Here is a 16,266-nt window from a genome sequence, read left to right as displayed (position 1 = left end):
ATGTGATATTCGTTCTCACGGCTAAATTGAAAGCAGCTTCACTTCCGAATGTGTCTGACCTTCTCCGGCTTCGCCCTCTCTCTGTGTGAGGTACGAGTGCTCCACTTCTCTGATGTGTTGAGCTGTACAGGTTAAAGTTTGCTGTCTGGTTAATAGAGGGAGGAGAGGGGGAAGATCGTGGAAGGGAGGGGTGAGGAGGAGGAGGAGGACGGGGTAAGGGGGAGGGGGACTTCAGTGGAGAGTGTGTAATAGGACACCAGCCCTCTCTGTCTTTTTGCTCTCCTCCCTCTCTCCTCTCCTCTCTGCTGTGCTCTCTCAGTCAAGCCTGCTCTGTGAGCTCTTAGATGGAATAGCAGCATTTTCCCTCTTTGGTGTCACTGGTGGAAACTGGAAACAAGGTGTTTTTAAAGAGGGGATAACTAAGATCTGGTTTGATACCTCGGCTTGTTCAAGTGGGACCAGCACTGGAGGAAACTCCTGAAAGGTGAGTTCCTGGAGCAGGGACTGATCCGGGTCCCGTCTCTGTAGGTAGAGGGGTCTACCTTGCTGTACTGCACTGCAGAGAGGAGGCAGTGGGCAGGAGGCTAACAGGTGCAGAGTCCCACCAGGGACAAAAGCTGGAAGTAAACTCAAACTGACTGTTCGAGTCAACTTGCGGCTCCTTCTAAACCTAGCGTAGTATTACATCAGGCTACTGTGGCATGCTTTATTTCATTCACACGCTTTTAGGTGTACTGTCTATTTTAGATACATTTCCAAGATATGAGTCATGACTTTGTTGCAATTGCCGTATTACCCTGAAGCTGATCGAATTGAGTGTTTTTAAATGGTTATTTGGTTCGGATTGTGTTTCTGTAGAACTTTAAAAGGTTTCTGGTCTTCTTTAACAAACCTTTCTTTATTATCATTTCAAGAAGGAATCTCTTCTATGACACTGTCCAGAATCACAGGGTCTGAATGCTGCTGTTTACACGATTCACGTGTTATTTAATCAGTACGTCCAAAGTTGTTTAAATACTTGAAATAAACACATTTTGCTGTTCGTAGCTGTGCCCGCGAGTCATGTGCGTGAAGGAACGTGTGGTTGTAACCGAGCCGCTGACAACTGAATGGCAGGGTGCGGTATGAACACACACCGTCCTGTTAGAGCCGGGACAGACGGAGCAACTTGCAAGTTGTTTACCATTTCAATTTAAATTCTTGTTCTCCAGTCAGGGAAAAAGAAAAATAGAGCAAAACACTAAATAATTAAATCTATCAAATGTAAACCCAGATGGGAGGACTTTCTCCCTCAATTCCTCGTAGTTAAATAGCATGTGTTTAAAGCATTAACAGGACCAGATGGGAGCCAAACAATCACAGACCCGGTTTGGAAAAAATGTTCTTGTACAGCTATGTATTTGTCTGCTTTCACCAATATCAGTTTTTGAGCAGTGCCTCTGAAATAGTGAGATGGAAAATTCATTAGGCCGTCAGCCAAGGAACGCACAGTAAACACAATTATCATTACACCCCACTGGAAATATAACTCTCCGCTCACTCGGCCTGACCTCCTTTTGTGGAGACGTTTAATTGCCGTCGCAGAGATTCCTGGCAGACTCGGCACTGGAATCTCTGGATGTTGAAGAGCTCGACATAATTAATTGAAGTATTTATTAATTTTTCTTCATGGCAACAAACACTAATGCACTATTTTTATTGGGAGGCCCATTAATCCGGGCGAGCGTTTTACGGTGCTCCACAAGTGCGAGCGAGGCTGTTGGTGAGCTCATTCATGTCTCAAGAGTAGTGGTGATGATCAAAGGAGGAAGGGAAGGAAGGAAGTGTCTGAACCTGACCTGCTGGGATGTCATAGGATGATCAGAAGGAGGACAACTCCCCCGACGATGAGTTTAGCAGCTGTGAGACCAACATTTCCAAACCGGAGCTTCTCTCCGGGAGATCACCCATCTCTCTGAGCACGCAGGGAGGGGAAGGTGTGGACGAGCGTCGATTCGCTTAAACAATTATTCTCACTTAGTGGTAACTCAACCCTAACGCCAGACAAGAATGCCCCGTGTCGGACGATTCTGTCAAACCACAGATTCCATTCAGCGGCAGGACTTTTATGTCCAGTGCTTTTTAAAAATCTGGCTCTCAACAATTTCTGCAAATGGGAACTAGAGTATTGTTTAGGTTAGGGAAAGATAATCGTTATGGCAGGAAGTTCAAGTTTAGACAAAAAAAAACATTTGGTTAACGTTGGGGAGATGTTTGTGGTTAAGGCTAATAAAAAGGCATTTGTTAATTGGTCTCCTGCAGAAGATTTTCTACCTCCCCAAGCTCCACACCCTTACTCTCTGCCTCGCGACAGAAAAGATTTAATACTTCCTGCGTTGGCACTGAACAATGTCAGGATGTGGAATTACGCAATATCAGACACTGGGGCTGGGTATCTTGTTATTTTCTTCCCTCGCCCAAATACAAATTGAATTTTGTTGGTTTTCACAATTACAAAGTGTCCCCATTACTGCGGATAATCCAGACATCCGCAGTATACATTGGAACTAAGTTCTCCCTTTTCTCAAAGCTGAGAACTTTGACTTAAATCACAAAAAGGAGGAAATCAAAAACATCGGTCTCAAGTTAGGAGCCGGTTTAGTCCTGAGGATCGTGCAAAGGCACATAGCTTGAACATTGCCTCAGTTATTTACACAGATTTGAAAGGAAAATGTAGTTTTTATAGTCAACATTCAGAGACTTGAAAGTCTTGCAGTTGACTCGTTGTTTTCTTAATGAGGCTTTTACTCATTTTTTCCATTTCCCTACATTGCATTGTGATTGAGGCAGAAATGTCAGACTGGCCAAGTCAAACCAAAACTATTTGCACGGCTACGTACCTCTACAGGTAAGAGATAAACAGCGTATATGTTGTTTTTATAATTTGGGTGAACCAAGCTTCATAAGAGTGACAGAAGGACAAGGGTCAGAGCCGTCCGCCTGCAGGCTGAAGTTGTGGGAGACGCCCGAGCCGGAGCAGGCTCTGGGGGAGGGAGGGAGGGGAGTGGGTGATGCAGCAGGAGAGGGGCTGCAGCACAGCGACCGGGGCTGAGTGTGAGCCCCCACGCTGTTTTATTTCTCTCCAGTGCAGCCAGAGAGATCTCATTCCTCTGCAGCTTTCCATCTGTTATCCTTATGCACCTGAGCGGTGGCACTCCACCTCGGCTTCATATCAGTCACGCTTCATTCCACCGCACATATTTCAACCTATTTGTACACTATACACCCCAAGCTAAAATTTTCATGCCAGCTATCAATTTTTCATTGCACATCTATAAGCCATGAGAGCAGAGATCCACCCACTTGTGTTTTCTTCTCTGCATGTAAAATGGACATTCTCTTTATCGAGCGCAGTGTGTTTTTTAGCGCACAGGTAGTGTAACATCCAGTTTTGGCGGTTAAATCTGCCAAAGTCTGTCTCACAGCAGCAGAGTTTTGCTTTTGCAGGAGTTTGCGTCCCGCAGCCAGTACAGTACCTGCCTCTATCAATAATTGAGCCACTCTTGTCCCGTTATGAAAAGGGAACACGAGGAGGCGAAGGGGAGCGTTTCCACAGCTGCTCTTTTGTGCAGATTTAACTCATCCATATTTAAGAGATGTACATCTGCAAGGATACAGTGAGTGATGGAATTTAACTGACATGTTGTGCTCTCACCCATGTCTTCATTCATCGTAGTTTGTGCTGCGCTTCACTTTATAAGTCAGCATTTCCGGACCTGTCAGACTGATGATTTAACTGTAAATATCACAAGTGCGTATTCTGTGTTTCATTTCTGTTCTCTTTCTAAATGTATTATCCTCATATAGCAACGGATAGTATTGTATTTAAATATGTAAAGACATCAGAGACATTGTGTTGAAACCACTACATCCCGGCAAGCGGTGATTTGCATCAAAAACCATTGAGATTTTTGATTGATGAATGCAATCGGCAGAAGATAACAGCCACTGTTAGGCTATAAACAAGCTATAACACGGGCGCATTACTTCACGTCATCACCACCGAGCTGAAGGCAGACTGCTGTTCCAGTGATGACGTTTAGTCGTCTGATCTACACACTTGTCAGCAACTTCCTGTTAGCAACATATAAAAGCTTCAAAATTCACGAGAGGGGTATTTACTGAAGTAGTTTATGTCATAGAACAAAACGTTAAAAATCTCTTAAGCTTCCAAAAATATAAAGAAAAACTCAAAATCTTCTTCTTTTTCAAACACCAACAGGCAGTGGTGAGTGGTCGGGGTTCCTGCAGCCATGTGCAGGCCGGAGGGGTCGGCCAGGCCTCCTCTGCTGTTAGCTTTGGCGCTCCTGGCTCTCTCTCTCGTCTCCACGGGGGTCTCCAGCCTCCCACAGCCGCTGCCAAGAGTCTTCCTCTCCTTTGAAGGTAAGAAGAAATAACAAGCATGCCCCCCCCCCCCCCCCGAAATTAAACCTTGGAACTTGTGTTTCAATCCAATATGCTTTATTGGCATGCAGATGTAATGAGGTTGCGCTGATGTCATGTGTTCCGTGCGCTAATGCTGAACAAATGGGTGCTAACAGAGACTAGCTCAGGGCTATAGCATACAGCTTAACTAGACTGTGCAGATCTTATGCATCTACGCTGTTGTTTTGGATCAAATTCATCTTTGATGATGTTTCAATCACACACTTCCGGCCTCGAAGCTCCATTTGTGGACAATCCCTGTCCATCCACTGACCTGCTGTGTGTCAGAGCTCTGCAGGAGGTGGCACGTGCTTGTCAGACGTACCATGGAGCTCTTAAACTTTAATCGCTCTCCTCCATGCTGCAGCCTTGTGGGCATTGCTGCTGCTTCTATTTTGTTTTATTTCATTTCCTTGACATAGATTATTTTATGAATTTTTGATGCTCCCTTGAAATGAGAGGCTAGTTCAGCTTTGTGTGTGTGCGTGCATGCGCGTGTGTGTGTGTGTGCATGCTCGTGTGAGTGAGTGCAGATGAGCTGACCGATCACTCACGGCCCCCGAGCTATGAGCGGCGCAGTAACCTTTTCCGCGGTGGCTGGATACTGTGCAGGGGCTGAAGGAGATGTTTGATCACCTTTCACTACCTCTCGCTGTGGATTAGGCAGCGCAGAGCAGCTGAAGCTGTCCGTCAGCACGGTCTCCACACTCAGACTGAGTTAATACAGCCGTACAGTGTGAGCCCAAAGCAGGTGTTTTGTTTTCTTTCTCTCTCTCGGGCTAAATTTGCCTCACTTGTGCCACATCTTTTCCCAATTTGGTCTCATTCTTTCCTTACATCTTTCACTCTCATTCCTTCTCAGTCTTGCTTTCCTTTCGTGCTTTATGGTTTCACTTATTGTTGTTCCATTCCAAATATCTGAACCAGCTTTCAGTCTGTTTTTGCTCTGCGTATTTTCTTAAATATGGCAGATTGAAGAAAAGAAAAGGCCAAACTAATAACGGAATACGGTGGGAAACGTCACAATCACTATCTTTTGGTTTTTGACCACTCAAGTAACATTATTCAGTCGCACCTCAAACCTCCAGTGTTTCCAAATAGCCGGCTTAAAATGTCAGAGGTGGCCCCGCTGAAAATGAGCCAATCCATGTAATCCTGCAGCGCTCGATTCCCACTCAGAGTGCGGATTAGATGTGATTTGTGTTGTCACTTTAGTTGTGTTCGTCGCACGGAGGACCATAAATGGAGAGTTTTGACTTCTTTAAGAGGCTCTGGACTTTATTCTTCATGTTTATTTGTATGACAAGGCTATAATTTACCCTTGGATATATTAAGGAGGACGTTTGTTCAAAGCTAGGCAGTCAACCTTAGGCGTGAATTTACATTCCAGCTTTGATTTAGCACCTGACCTTAAAACAACAGGGTGCTAAGAGTAGATGCACCTTTTTGTTTTTTTTACAAGAAATCATTTTGTACAAAGGAGGATGAGCTGCTGCAGGGGTAAGCACCAGATGTAGGGAGACTCTTATGGCTGAAGTTGGAGGCTCCTTTCTCCCATAAACACTGGAAGCCCTCACAGAGGGGAGCAATTTAGCGAGTTTGGGCTCCATCCAAAGCAGCCAGACAGCTAAATGAAGAGTCGAAGAAGAAGACCAGAGGAGAGGTGTCTCGGAGGGGAAGAAGGCGCAGGTGGTTTGGCACCTGCTTGGTGGCCAAAAGGTTAGTCTGGATTCTTCTGCTCCCAGATGTGAAGATCTGTTAATGATTGTAAGCTGGAACAAACTGAATCAGGAAAATAAGCCAGTGAGTGAGGTGTTCAGGTTGTACAGAGATATGGACGCTTGGATGTTCTCCCCCCTTTTTTCCTCCTCATGTCACTGCTGAAATCCAATCCAGGGTTGAGGCAGGTTCACGGGACTCCCGGCATTGACTCGGGTCCTGCGGAGAAGTTGCTGTCTCTGACATTCCTCTCTCCCTCAGCCTGCTTACTCGTGTGTTCCTCAGGCGAACACAGCCAGACCACAATTAAAACCGCATAATAAACAGGGAAAAATGCAGCGAACCCAAATAATAAACCCTCAAGCGGAGCTATTCTCTTCCGTGCCTCAGATAATAAACACAGGCCCCCTTCCATACAGAAGTATACCCAGTGTGATTAAAGATACAGTGATTACTCCTCTGCATTTGCTTTAAATATCTCCTGTCCTCTCAATGTTTATTTTGGCTCGTTTTGATGTATTTGCTGTCAAAATTATGCTGAAACGCAAACAGATCACGAGAGAAAGTTCAACTGCAGCTGTGCACAGAAATGTAACGACTTTGTGATTGATGTCTGCAGTAGAATCTTTTACAGAAACGTTTAATATTTTAATATCTGCATCTGTGGAAAACAAATCTGCTGGTTAGCGTTAGCAAAAAGAACAATAATAGCATAGTTTGCTGATGGGGCAACGGATCCAAAGGCATATTTCCTTTTCAATAAACCAATATTTCTAAACCAATTTAGGGTCTTGATTTGTGTCGGTACCGCTGGCATCGTATTGGCACTAATGATCAAAATGGTCTCGCTAAATAACACTGATCATGAGTTGTGTTAACACCTTTTGTTCGTTACTTTTCAAAGTAGGGAAGTTAATGTACCGTTTAAGAAGTTGTTCTTTTCATTATCTGTAAACTGTAAGAAGAGTTTATAGAAACACAGCAGGTTTTAGCATATGTTGCTTATTGGTTCTGCTACTGTATCAGAGGTTGGCCCCACTGTTGCCAAAATGCCATTTCAGGAATGGTGGGATAAAAAATTCGGCCTCATTTCCCCCTCTAGTTGGCAGCTTGTGTAGTGGTCTGAGTCTATATGATCAGGATCATTTAACCTCATCAACGGTCTCGCTCTGTTCTGGCAAAACTCCGGTGTTACAATACAGTGTTAACTTAGAACCCAAAGATGTTTATTTGAAAGTGAGCGGGCCTGCGCATGCTTTCGTGTGGATAACGTAGATTTTGCACACATGTTTGGCAGAGAGCCTGGCTGAGACGTGGGACAGATTGATTAAGATGATGTCTGAAGGTTAATGAGCGCTCCCTCACACCGGTACGAGCCACACGGGCTTCATTCACAGCCTGAACAGAACCAGGTTTGGAGATCAGGAACCAGGCATCAGACACACCAGATCCCGCTGCCTCCACAGATTACTCCTCGCTTTCATCATGCCTCATTACCACCTCCTCTCGTCCCCCCCATTATTCATACAGCAATGAGTCGGCTCACGCGCTGTAGGTGGACGTCGGTCTGTGGAGGATGTTTACTTGGTGGTGAGGGTTCGCAGGAGCGAGTGTGCGTGGCTCCGTTGGAGAAAGAGTGTATGTTTGTCCGTGGTAAGTGCCTGGATGTGCATTCCTTAGACTTTATTGGATTTCTGTGGCAAAACGTTCTGCTGAATCATTGTTTAAAAACTGTGTGGTTTCCCAGCTTTGCAAGTTATGAAAGGATATGTCGCGAAGTGGATACCTCAAATACCAGAAGCCCAAGGACTATTTTGAGGCTTTCATCAGTCTGAACAGTACTTGTGTTTTCTGAATCCATTCGAGAGAAGATCAGCCTGAGCGCTCTGAGCCTGCATTACAGTAACTCAGTTACTCAGTTACTCTTGTAAAGAAGGCTAATGTGTCAGATTTAAATCTAATATGAGTTGAAGAAAGTATAATTTGAGGCTCAGGGACTTCTTTTGCCTGAGGTGTAAAGGGATCGCTCAGATCGTTATAAGTGGGGTTGTTTGAGGTGCTTAAACATAGTCAGTGTATTACGAGCAGTAGGCGGGCAACAGGCCCCCAGATTGAAAAAGCAGACTAAAGTACCAGCACAGGACTAAAGCAACTGGGGCAGCAGTAAAACGCATTTTAGACACCTAAAAGAAAGTTTAAGTGTATGCTATATTTAGAATACTTGCCGATGGAGAACTGAACTGAAAGGGAAACTTATTTATACTGGTTTTGTTAATGGAGTCTAAGTTTCCATTTCAGTTCAGTTCCCCTTTGGAAAGTGCTGTCTGACAGCAAGATATAGTGGTGAAAATGTTCTATATATAGCGTACACTTAAACTGATATTGAATTTTGTTGGTGATCCAAACTGGTGGCGTGCCGACTGCCTTCTACTGCAAGTACAGAGTGCTGTAGGAAGGACGTATTTTGGTAGGCCAATCCGAATCTTACATCGCATTGGGTCCCGTGACAAAAGTCCAGAGGGATTTTTCCATTGGATTATTGCAGAAAATAAGCTCTGAAGAAAACACAGGTTTATGAGATTTATTGATCAGCAAGATAATCTTCACAAATGAACACTTCTTGTCACCAACGCTAAGCTCTGTTTGTCAGGATGACGTTCAGTAGTCTCATTGAAGCAAAATTCGGTGAAACAAAAAGTAAAGTCTCTTAAATTTGAGTTAAACAGAACCCTTAATTCAGGCATCTAACAAAAAACATTGACTTTAAAACGAGGGAACCAGAAGTGTAAAAATGCTGACTACTCATTTTCTGGTTTTAGGACTCATTCGAACAGCACTCTATACACTGACTATGGATAAGTACCTCATGCAATTATGGAAATTCCTTCACCGGCCAGTTAAATGAACATCGTGCTCGTCCAGCGATGCAGACACCAGACTTGGCAGGATAACTGCATGTGTCGTCTCTTGGGGGTCAACAAAAAGTCAAAAATGTCAAAGATCAATGCCGACATGTAGCCAGAAGCAGGCCGGGATGTGTATGTCTGTGCCTAAAGGTTCATCCTTTGCTAATGTAGGACAGCTTCCTGTCTCCGTTTCACATTAGCATCTCCACTTCCCTGTGGTGAACATAATAAAGCCTGTGAAGGGAAATCAGCGATGCTCTGTGATTATAGTGAATGTCTGGCTGAGCAAAGCATAGGCCTGTCCAATCTGTCGGCAACAGAGGCATGCTACAAATAGCTATAGGTTAGTGGCTCATGTGTGCGTGTCCTCCGAGTCTGAATACTTGTGTTTACATGGCATGAAGGGAGCTATTTCTTCGCGTGTGTATTAACGTCCCCCCCCCGATTCATGTCTCGCAGCATGGACATTTTCTGCAGGGTGGTAAAGCAGTGTGTTGAGATCCAGCTTACACCGCCTCGGGGCTGACGGCGTGTGAGATGTTTGACAGCTCCTCTGTGAGCCTGTCAGTCCTTTCTCTGCTCGTCTCTCTCTTGTTTAGCCATTCCTGCGTCTGACCTTGCTAGCCCTGTTGAATGTTTTATTATTCCTCCTCCGAAACATGTTGAAAGGTAATCAATGGCCATCACTGACCAACAAAGACGGTGTCTCTTCAAGGATAGCCGAGGTCAACTGGAAAAAGCTTGAGTCGTAGGCTGACATTATCACAAATCAATGACCTATTGTGATGAAATCATGCATGTGTGTCCTTCTTTTGGTGTCTAGTGTGTATTTTTTTCAGCTTATGTTATTAAATTGTTCAATAACTTATTGAAGCTTTTTTCTATCGGCTGTGCAGCGCTTAACGTTTTAGATGGATTCCTTTTCCATTACTGGAAATATTTTATGAATGGATTTATTGAAGCACCTGCATCAAAAGAGTATTGAAACAACCTTTTTTCTTTGAGTCTACAGCCAACTGAAAAAGCTTTAACAGGTGCATTTGTCACTGTTGCCCTTACAGCAAACCTCTACCTTCACTCAACACCACAAAAACAACCTCTGGACCTCAGCGACATCATGTCTCTGAGGAAATATAACTTTTTCAACGGGACACAGTTTCACCCTTCAAGATGGCAGAGAGGTGTCCCACCTGGTCAAGTTTTTTTTTTTTTTTTTCATTTGCCTCTGGCTGTCCTCCATGACTAGTAAACATCAACTCTGAGAATCCTCTCACCCGTATCTCCTGGAAGCCTCCCCCTTGCTCTGAGAGTCTTTGCGAGAGCCTCCCTGACTGTAAAATCACGGAGATTTACTGTCTGCTGGAGGTGAAGCAGTAACCAGAGGCAGGTGAGAGGTCATGGCCATGAGGCGAGGCGGCTGGTGGTACGGCTTGGTTCTGTGCGAAGGAGAGGTCGCCGGTGACATGTGAAGGGAAGGCCAGGTGCTAATTGGAGCATTGGGAGCGCAAACTAGCTGGCTGGCGGGGCAGCGTGATGGACAAGTTGTCATCTCAAGTTTCGGCTCCTACAGGGAATATTAGCCAACACCTCAGCAGGTCAGCCGTGCAATGAAACCAGCAGTTGACATTGGTGCTGGATAACATCACTCCTCACAAACGCACACACACTTAGCCAAGGGAGAAAATACACTCCTGGCTCTCGTGTCATATTTAGATGCGGCGTCTGCTTTGGGAAGCCAAAGTGAGAGAAGGGATACATAAGAGCTCAGGCATTCTGTTCAGCCATATGATTCCCATTAAAAAGTCTGGATATAGATAATTGGCGACAGACAACAATCGGAAAATTAATGAGACGTAGTAGATATAAAGCCAAATCTGGCTTCTGTCCACAACAAGTAGTTGCAGTACAGTAAGTTAGTGCATGCTGTTTGCATTTAGAGTGCTGAGCGCAGCCTGCCTGAGAATGTGGAATATGTCTGTTGGACAGACAATCGGACGACTCTGTCAGCCAGACGCCCTGGGTGGTCTCCACACACTGGAAAGACACCTTAAGGTCCTCTCTGCTAAATGTATACGCCACCAGTCATTACTGTAAACCATCAGGCTGGTCCCCAAGGAGAATGGATGGCCGTCTCGTTCGTGGCAACAGCCATTACTTATACTGGAGGGGCCTGTCAGTTGCCAGGATAAAACCTTTTACTGGTGCAGTATGTGTGAGTGGGCCAGCTCTGCGTTAGGTAAGTGCAGCCATCCAGAACTGAACCAGAAGAGCCCTTAGTATTGTCCGGGACAAAGAGCAATGGTATTTGGCACCAGGTTTGAAGTCAGGCCTCCGTGATGAAACCCAGTCCATCTTGTGAGGAGAGATGAATTGCAAGGGGGCGGTATAAGCCCCTGCTTCAATATTTATCAAGACGGGTGATGGGGGTCCTCCCACCGGCTGCCCCTGACAACCACAGTGCTGGTTCTCCTTGAACTGAATGGAAAGCAAGCACCATTAGCATGGAGTTAATTTATTCATGCCAGCCTTTCAGGTACAAAGCCAATGGATGAGGGCTGCATTTGCCTGGGGAGACACCAAGGTTGGTTTGTAATTGGTCCACTGTCCAACCCTGAAGTGTTAATTAGGTGCAGGGACCTTTTGGCTTGTGTTCAGACACTGGTGTTAATCAAAAAACCCAACACTCCAGACAACCAATTTGTTTAACGCTGCTCGTCCCTGCTTCACAAGGGCTAAACGGATGTTCTGACAAAATAATACCATATTGTTGCCCCATGCTGATTTTATGATGGAGACAAAAAAGTCTGATTGATTTCATGAAGTGAATCTTATTCAGTTTCCTACAAAATGAAGCACAATGCGACACTGTTTCCTCTCGTGTTCTTCCACCTCTTATTATCTTCCATCAAGTTGGCAGAAGAGCCTAAGGCTGCCGAAGTGACACCAGCTCAGTCAGTCAGGCACCAACTCCCAAAACCTCAGTCCTGGGCGGTCCAGAACTACAGTTGCCTCTCTCATAAAGATCCCACATACTTTCCAGCGATAGTGAATCTCTAATTTTTACGACGCGGCGTTGCAACAAACCACTCCTTGTATGGACATCCCAAACCAGAACCATGGAAGCGTTGTTTACTGCTGCAGGCATTGCTGTAGAACTTGGCCTCAAAGATTGTTTGCGTGATCGAAAAAGCCAAGTCTGTCAGAAAGTCTCATGGGTGGAAAACCTGAAGGAAGCTTCCCTGTGGTGTGGTTGTCTCTTGGCTATATCTTCACAACAGAGCAAAGTGAGCACTGCAATCTCCTTTAATTGCTGGCAGACAAACACACAAAAACAGGTCCCTTTCTTTTGCCCACATTTTTTTCTATTTATTCTTTTCACCACAATCGCATGAAAGAGCATGATGTTGTTTCTTTTATCTGTGAGTATCTATGGCTTGTTGCTTCTCTGGGTTATTACCCTGGAGTCTGTGCCCATTAACAATAGATCCCTCTACGGTTTACAGGAGACTGAATTACCCACCGACATGATCACAGCTTGTAGTTTCTGCAGATATCTTTTCTTCAAGGCTGTAGTGACCGCATTTCATTTCGAAACTCCAAAAAGGAGGTCAGTCGGGGATCAATTGACATGTTTAAAGATGAGTGTGCATTCATCCCCTGCCATAACATCTTTGCAGATCTGACCTCGGGCTGCAACCATTGATCGATTTCAGTATTGATTAAATTACCATTTCAGTTGTTTTTGTCCGACCAACAGTCCAGAACCCAACAATATTGACAAATCTAAATGTTTAATCCATCTACAATCCCCTTACAACTGGGCAAACTCCATCTATAGAGGAAGGTCAGGTGAAACAATTGAAAGCTCCAGAACAGCCACTAATGGACCTTGTTGTGACGCTCTCCAAAGATTTGCTGATTTTCTTTCATTCATATGATTGTAAATTAATTATCTAACATTTGCGAAGCTGAAAATGGGGACTATTGTGACATTTTCTGCTTGAGTTAAATGCGCAGTCCACCAATTTTACACAAAAAGTCCAGTTTATTCTGTGAAAATGTTTATGATTTATTTTGTACCCCATAAGGAAAAGTCTAATTAAATAAACCTGATGTTGTCAATGGGTTTTCTTTTTTTAAAGAAATATTAAAATAGTTGGGTTTTTTTCTATCATTTTATCAATTAATCATGGAATCGTTTCAGGAAAACTAGCTATTTTTTCCACATTTGCATTACAGCCCATCCTCCAACATGTGAGGAGGAAGGTTTTGGGCTAATAGGATCTCGTCTGCATCAAAGAAAGCAACCTGCTGTTTAATATTGAATGACCGTTGTCGTTTCCCTGCCCAACAAAAGGCTTTTGTGCTGCTTCCGCTTGACCACTTCACACACAAAAAAACACATCAAAGAGAGGGAATCTCAGCTCTCCATTCACCACCTTGCCCTTTCCGCTAACCCCACTGTCCATCGCGGGGATTAGGGTGCATTGTTTCACCATCGGTCTGCCATCTGACCACTGGGGCAGTATGGGTCAAAGCTCAAAGTCAAAGGCAGGACACCGGGGACTGTTGGGAGGTCCGCAGGGAGCTGTAAGGCCCACCTGCCCACATACATAATAGAAAACCCACCAACTGTCAATGCTCCACCCTTGCTTCCTCTCTCTCTCTCTCTCTCTCTTTTAAGTATCTTTCTCCCTCCGCCCGCAATGACGACAGCAGCAAGAAAGACAAAACAACACAGACATTTCATCACTCTCATTACCTCAGCTTTAACAAATCCTACTATCAAGTGTGCGGTCCCCTCCTTTGTATCTTTGCGCTAAATATCAACCCTGCGGATAATTGTTCCTTTCGTAAAGGTGGACGTTATTCTGTTAACTATTGTTCTGTCCTTCAGCATCCACGAAACGCTTAAATCTCCATCCCCGAAACCACAAAACAACACTGTCCACAACATGCTGCTTGGCTGAGTAACGATGTCCACAAACACTTGTGACACTCCTCCTTCAGGGGAAGTTGTGTGATCTCAACAATGAGGAATGCTTATAAACTCCAGACTAACTAACTGCATGTGGTCCAGAGAATTTCTTTATCACTGACACAAAACCAATGTGCTCCAACTCTTGTTTTCTGTTGTTTTTTTTATTATGAAGCATAAATGTGAGGTGGTGGTGCCAAAAAACTTGATAAGAAGCCACGGATGGAGTGAATTTAACGAGTAGCAGTTTCGGTCTAAGACCTCATATGAAGGTTCTGAGTGGGCATTGATTCTGTAAGCACATGGTCCCCGTGCAAATATTTAATGATGCTGAAAAACCTGGACGATTGTTGAGTGCAACCTCTCCCTGATGGAGCAGGTGCACCATCTGGCAATATGAACTTTTGATGTTGGTCTTCAATGCTGCAGCAGTGCTGGCATGACTCGTATGTTTGTATGAGAGTGAAAGCAGAGCACCGAGAAGACACCGGATCCAACGGTATGTTGGGCTCCAGAGGGTTTCGGTTTGTCTCTCAGCCGGATCCATGTGGCACACCCCTGCTGCGTCCCATCACAGCACCAGGCTTAACTGGCCTTCCACCTTCACGAAAAAATGAAAGTCTCCTATTCCCCCCCCCGCTGTGAAAACAATACAAAGGTCACCACAATATTAAACCGTTATTTCACCACACCCCTCTGAACAATTTGTTCCCCTTGTGGAATGTTCTGGAGGGTCGCTGTCAGAAGTGGAGCTCAAGAGACAGGAGTGAACCATGATGACCGAGTCAATTAACAGTGGGGGTTGTTCAGTCATCTTTATTTTGGAGAGCAAGAATTAAACTTGAAACTTTAGCCTTTTAAAAATACAGTTAATAAACTAAGCTTCAGTTTTAAGTTCAGAAGTTCAGCATTAAGCACAGTTTTTTAATCCATCATCCTGTAAAAATCACTCCGCACAGAAGCCTTGCACACTGAGTCAAATGTGTTTTGTTATTCTATTTGTTCCGAAAAATCTCGCACCACGAAACACAACTGAATCAACAACGTGGGTGCAATGAATGACATTAGCAAGAGTGAAAGACATTAATCGACTTATCAGATGCTATTTTGGATGATGATGTTTGCATTTACGGTGGCTCTGAGGGTTCAAACAACTCTGATGGATGTGAAAATAACTGTAAAAAAAGACAATGATGGACTTGGGAGCCGGTGTGATTATTAATTATTGCAACAATTTTGGACAAAAAATACAGACTTGGTGTGCAAAGGCCCATAGCCTGGTTATTTTTATTAGCCACTATTCCTAAATTTGTATTTGATGTTTTATAATAATAATAACTTTTTTTTCTAACTGAGCTAACGTTAGCTAGTTATAGCTTTAGCTAACGTAAACCACAGACAGCAGTCATAAGAGTAAAAAGAAAAATACTGCTTACACGTTACAGTGATCTACAATCTCACCTACATGTCGGTCATATTGCAAATGAACTATTTAATCAAATGTCACTTAGCCCTCTGCTGTGTTTGCAACAAAAGACTCATTTTATCCCTAACATTTACTCCTCGTATACCAACTAATGTATGGCTGAGCTAAAGAGGCCTAGCCGCTTTGCATTTTGTAATTATTAGAGCGAATGCTTCTTTCACCTCTTGCCTTTTTCTTCACCCCAATCTTACATATTTTAGTTTTTTTGTCTTCTACTCAGTGAGGTAACTCAACCACTGAGCCTGAAGGCAATAGGCGATATGATGTACGATTGTAAAACTCCTGCGCAGACCATCCATTCCAAACATCTGTACGTTTTAATGACATTTTCCAATTTCTAGGCTCCAGAAAAATCAGCTGGAAGACTGTTTGAATTAAGACTTACCTCCATGTGTAAATATGCGGTAAAGTATTGTGATCTAAAAGGTTTTCCTGAATCCCCTCCGAGACTTTATGTTGGGAAGATAAATTAATCTTTTTCCTTGCAGAATTTTCTGAGCTTTGCGTGTTTTTAATTAGCTGCTGGTGAGTCTTTCAGCCTTGGTAGCTCGCACTCTGGCGGAGCAAGGCGTGTATCATCTTAAACCTTTTAAGCGTTAGGAAAACATTGCCTCTGCACAGATCTCTCTGCGTGAAGCTATCTGAGATGCTATCTCCTCAGCTTTGAAGCGTGAGGCTGATGCGGCCGTTTCTCTTTATTAAACACACATCTG

At 44.1% G+C, this 16,266-nt stretch overlaps 1 protein-coding gene across 1 annotated transcript in view; it reads left to right on the top strand.

Annotated features, from left to right (window-relative positions):
* The first annotated feature begins 343 nt into the window (after positions 1-343).
* sema3c (sema domain, immunoglobulin domain (Ig), short basic domain, secreted, (semaphorin) 3C) overlaps positions 344-16,266 on the top strand; it is a 35,499-nt gene continuing 19,576 nt past the window's right edge. The window contains exons 1-2 of the mRNA XM_079184241.1: positions 344-484; positions 4,262-4,422. Of these exons, the coding sequence (XP_079040367.1) occupies positions 4,293-4,422 (130 nt within the window). The 5' untranslated portion in view covers positions 344-484; positions 4,262-4,292. The remainder of the gene's footprint in view (positions 485-4,261; positions 4,423-16,266) is intronic.

Source organism: Pholis gunnellus, assembly GCF_910591455.1.
Source record: "Pholis gunnellus genome assembly, chromosome: 22".
Taxonomy (NCBI): domain Eukaryota; kingdom Metazoa; phylum Chordata; class Actinopteri; order Perciformes; family Pholidae; genus Pholis; species Pholis gunnellus.
This window is presented reverse-complemented; position numbering and strand designations above follow the sequence as displayed.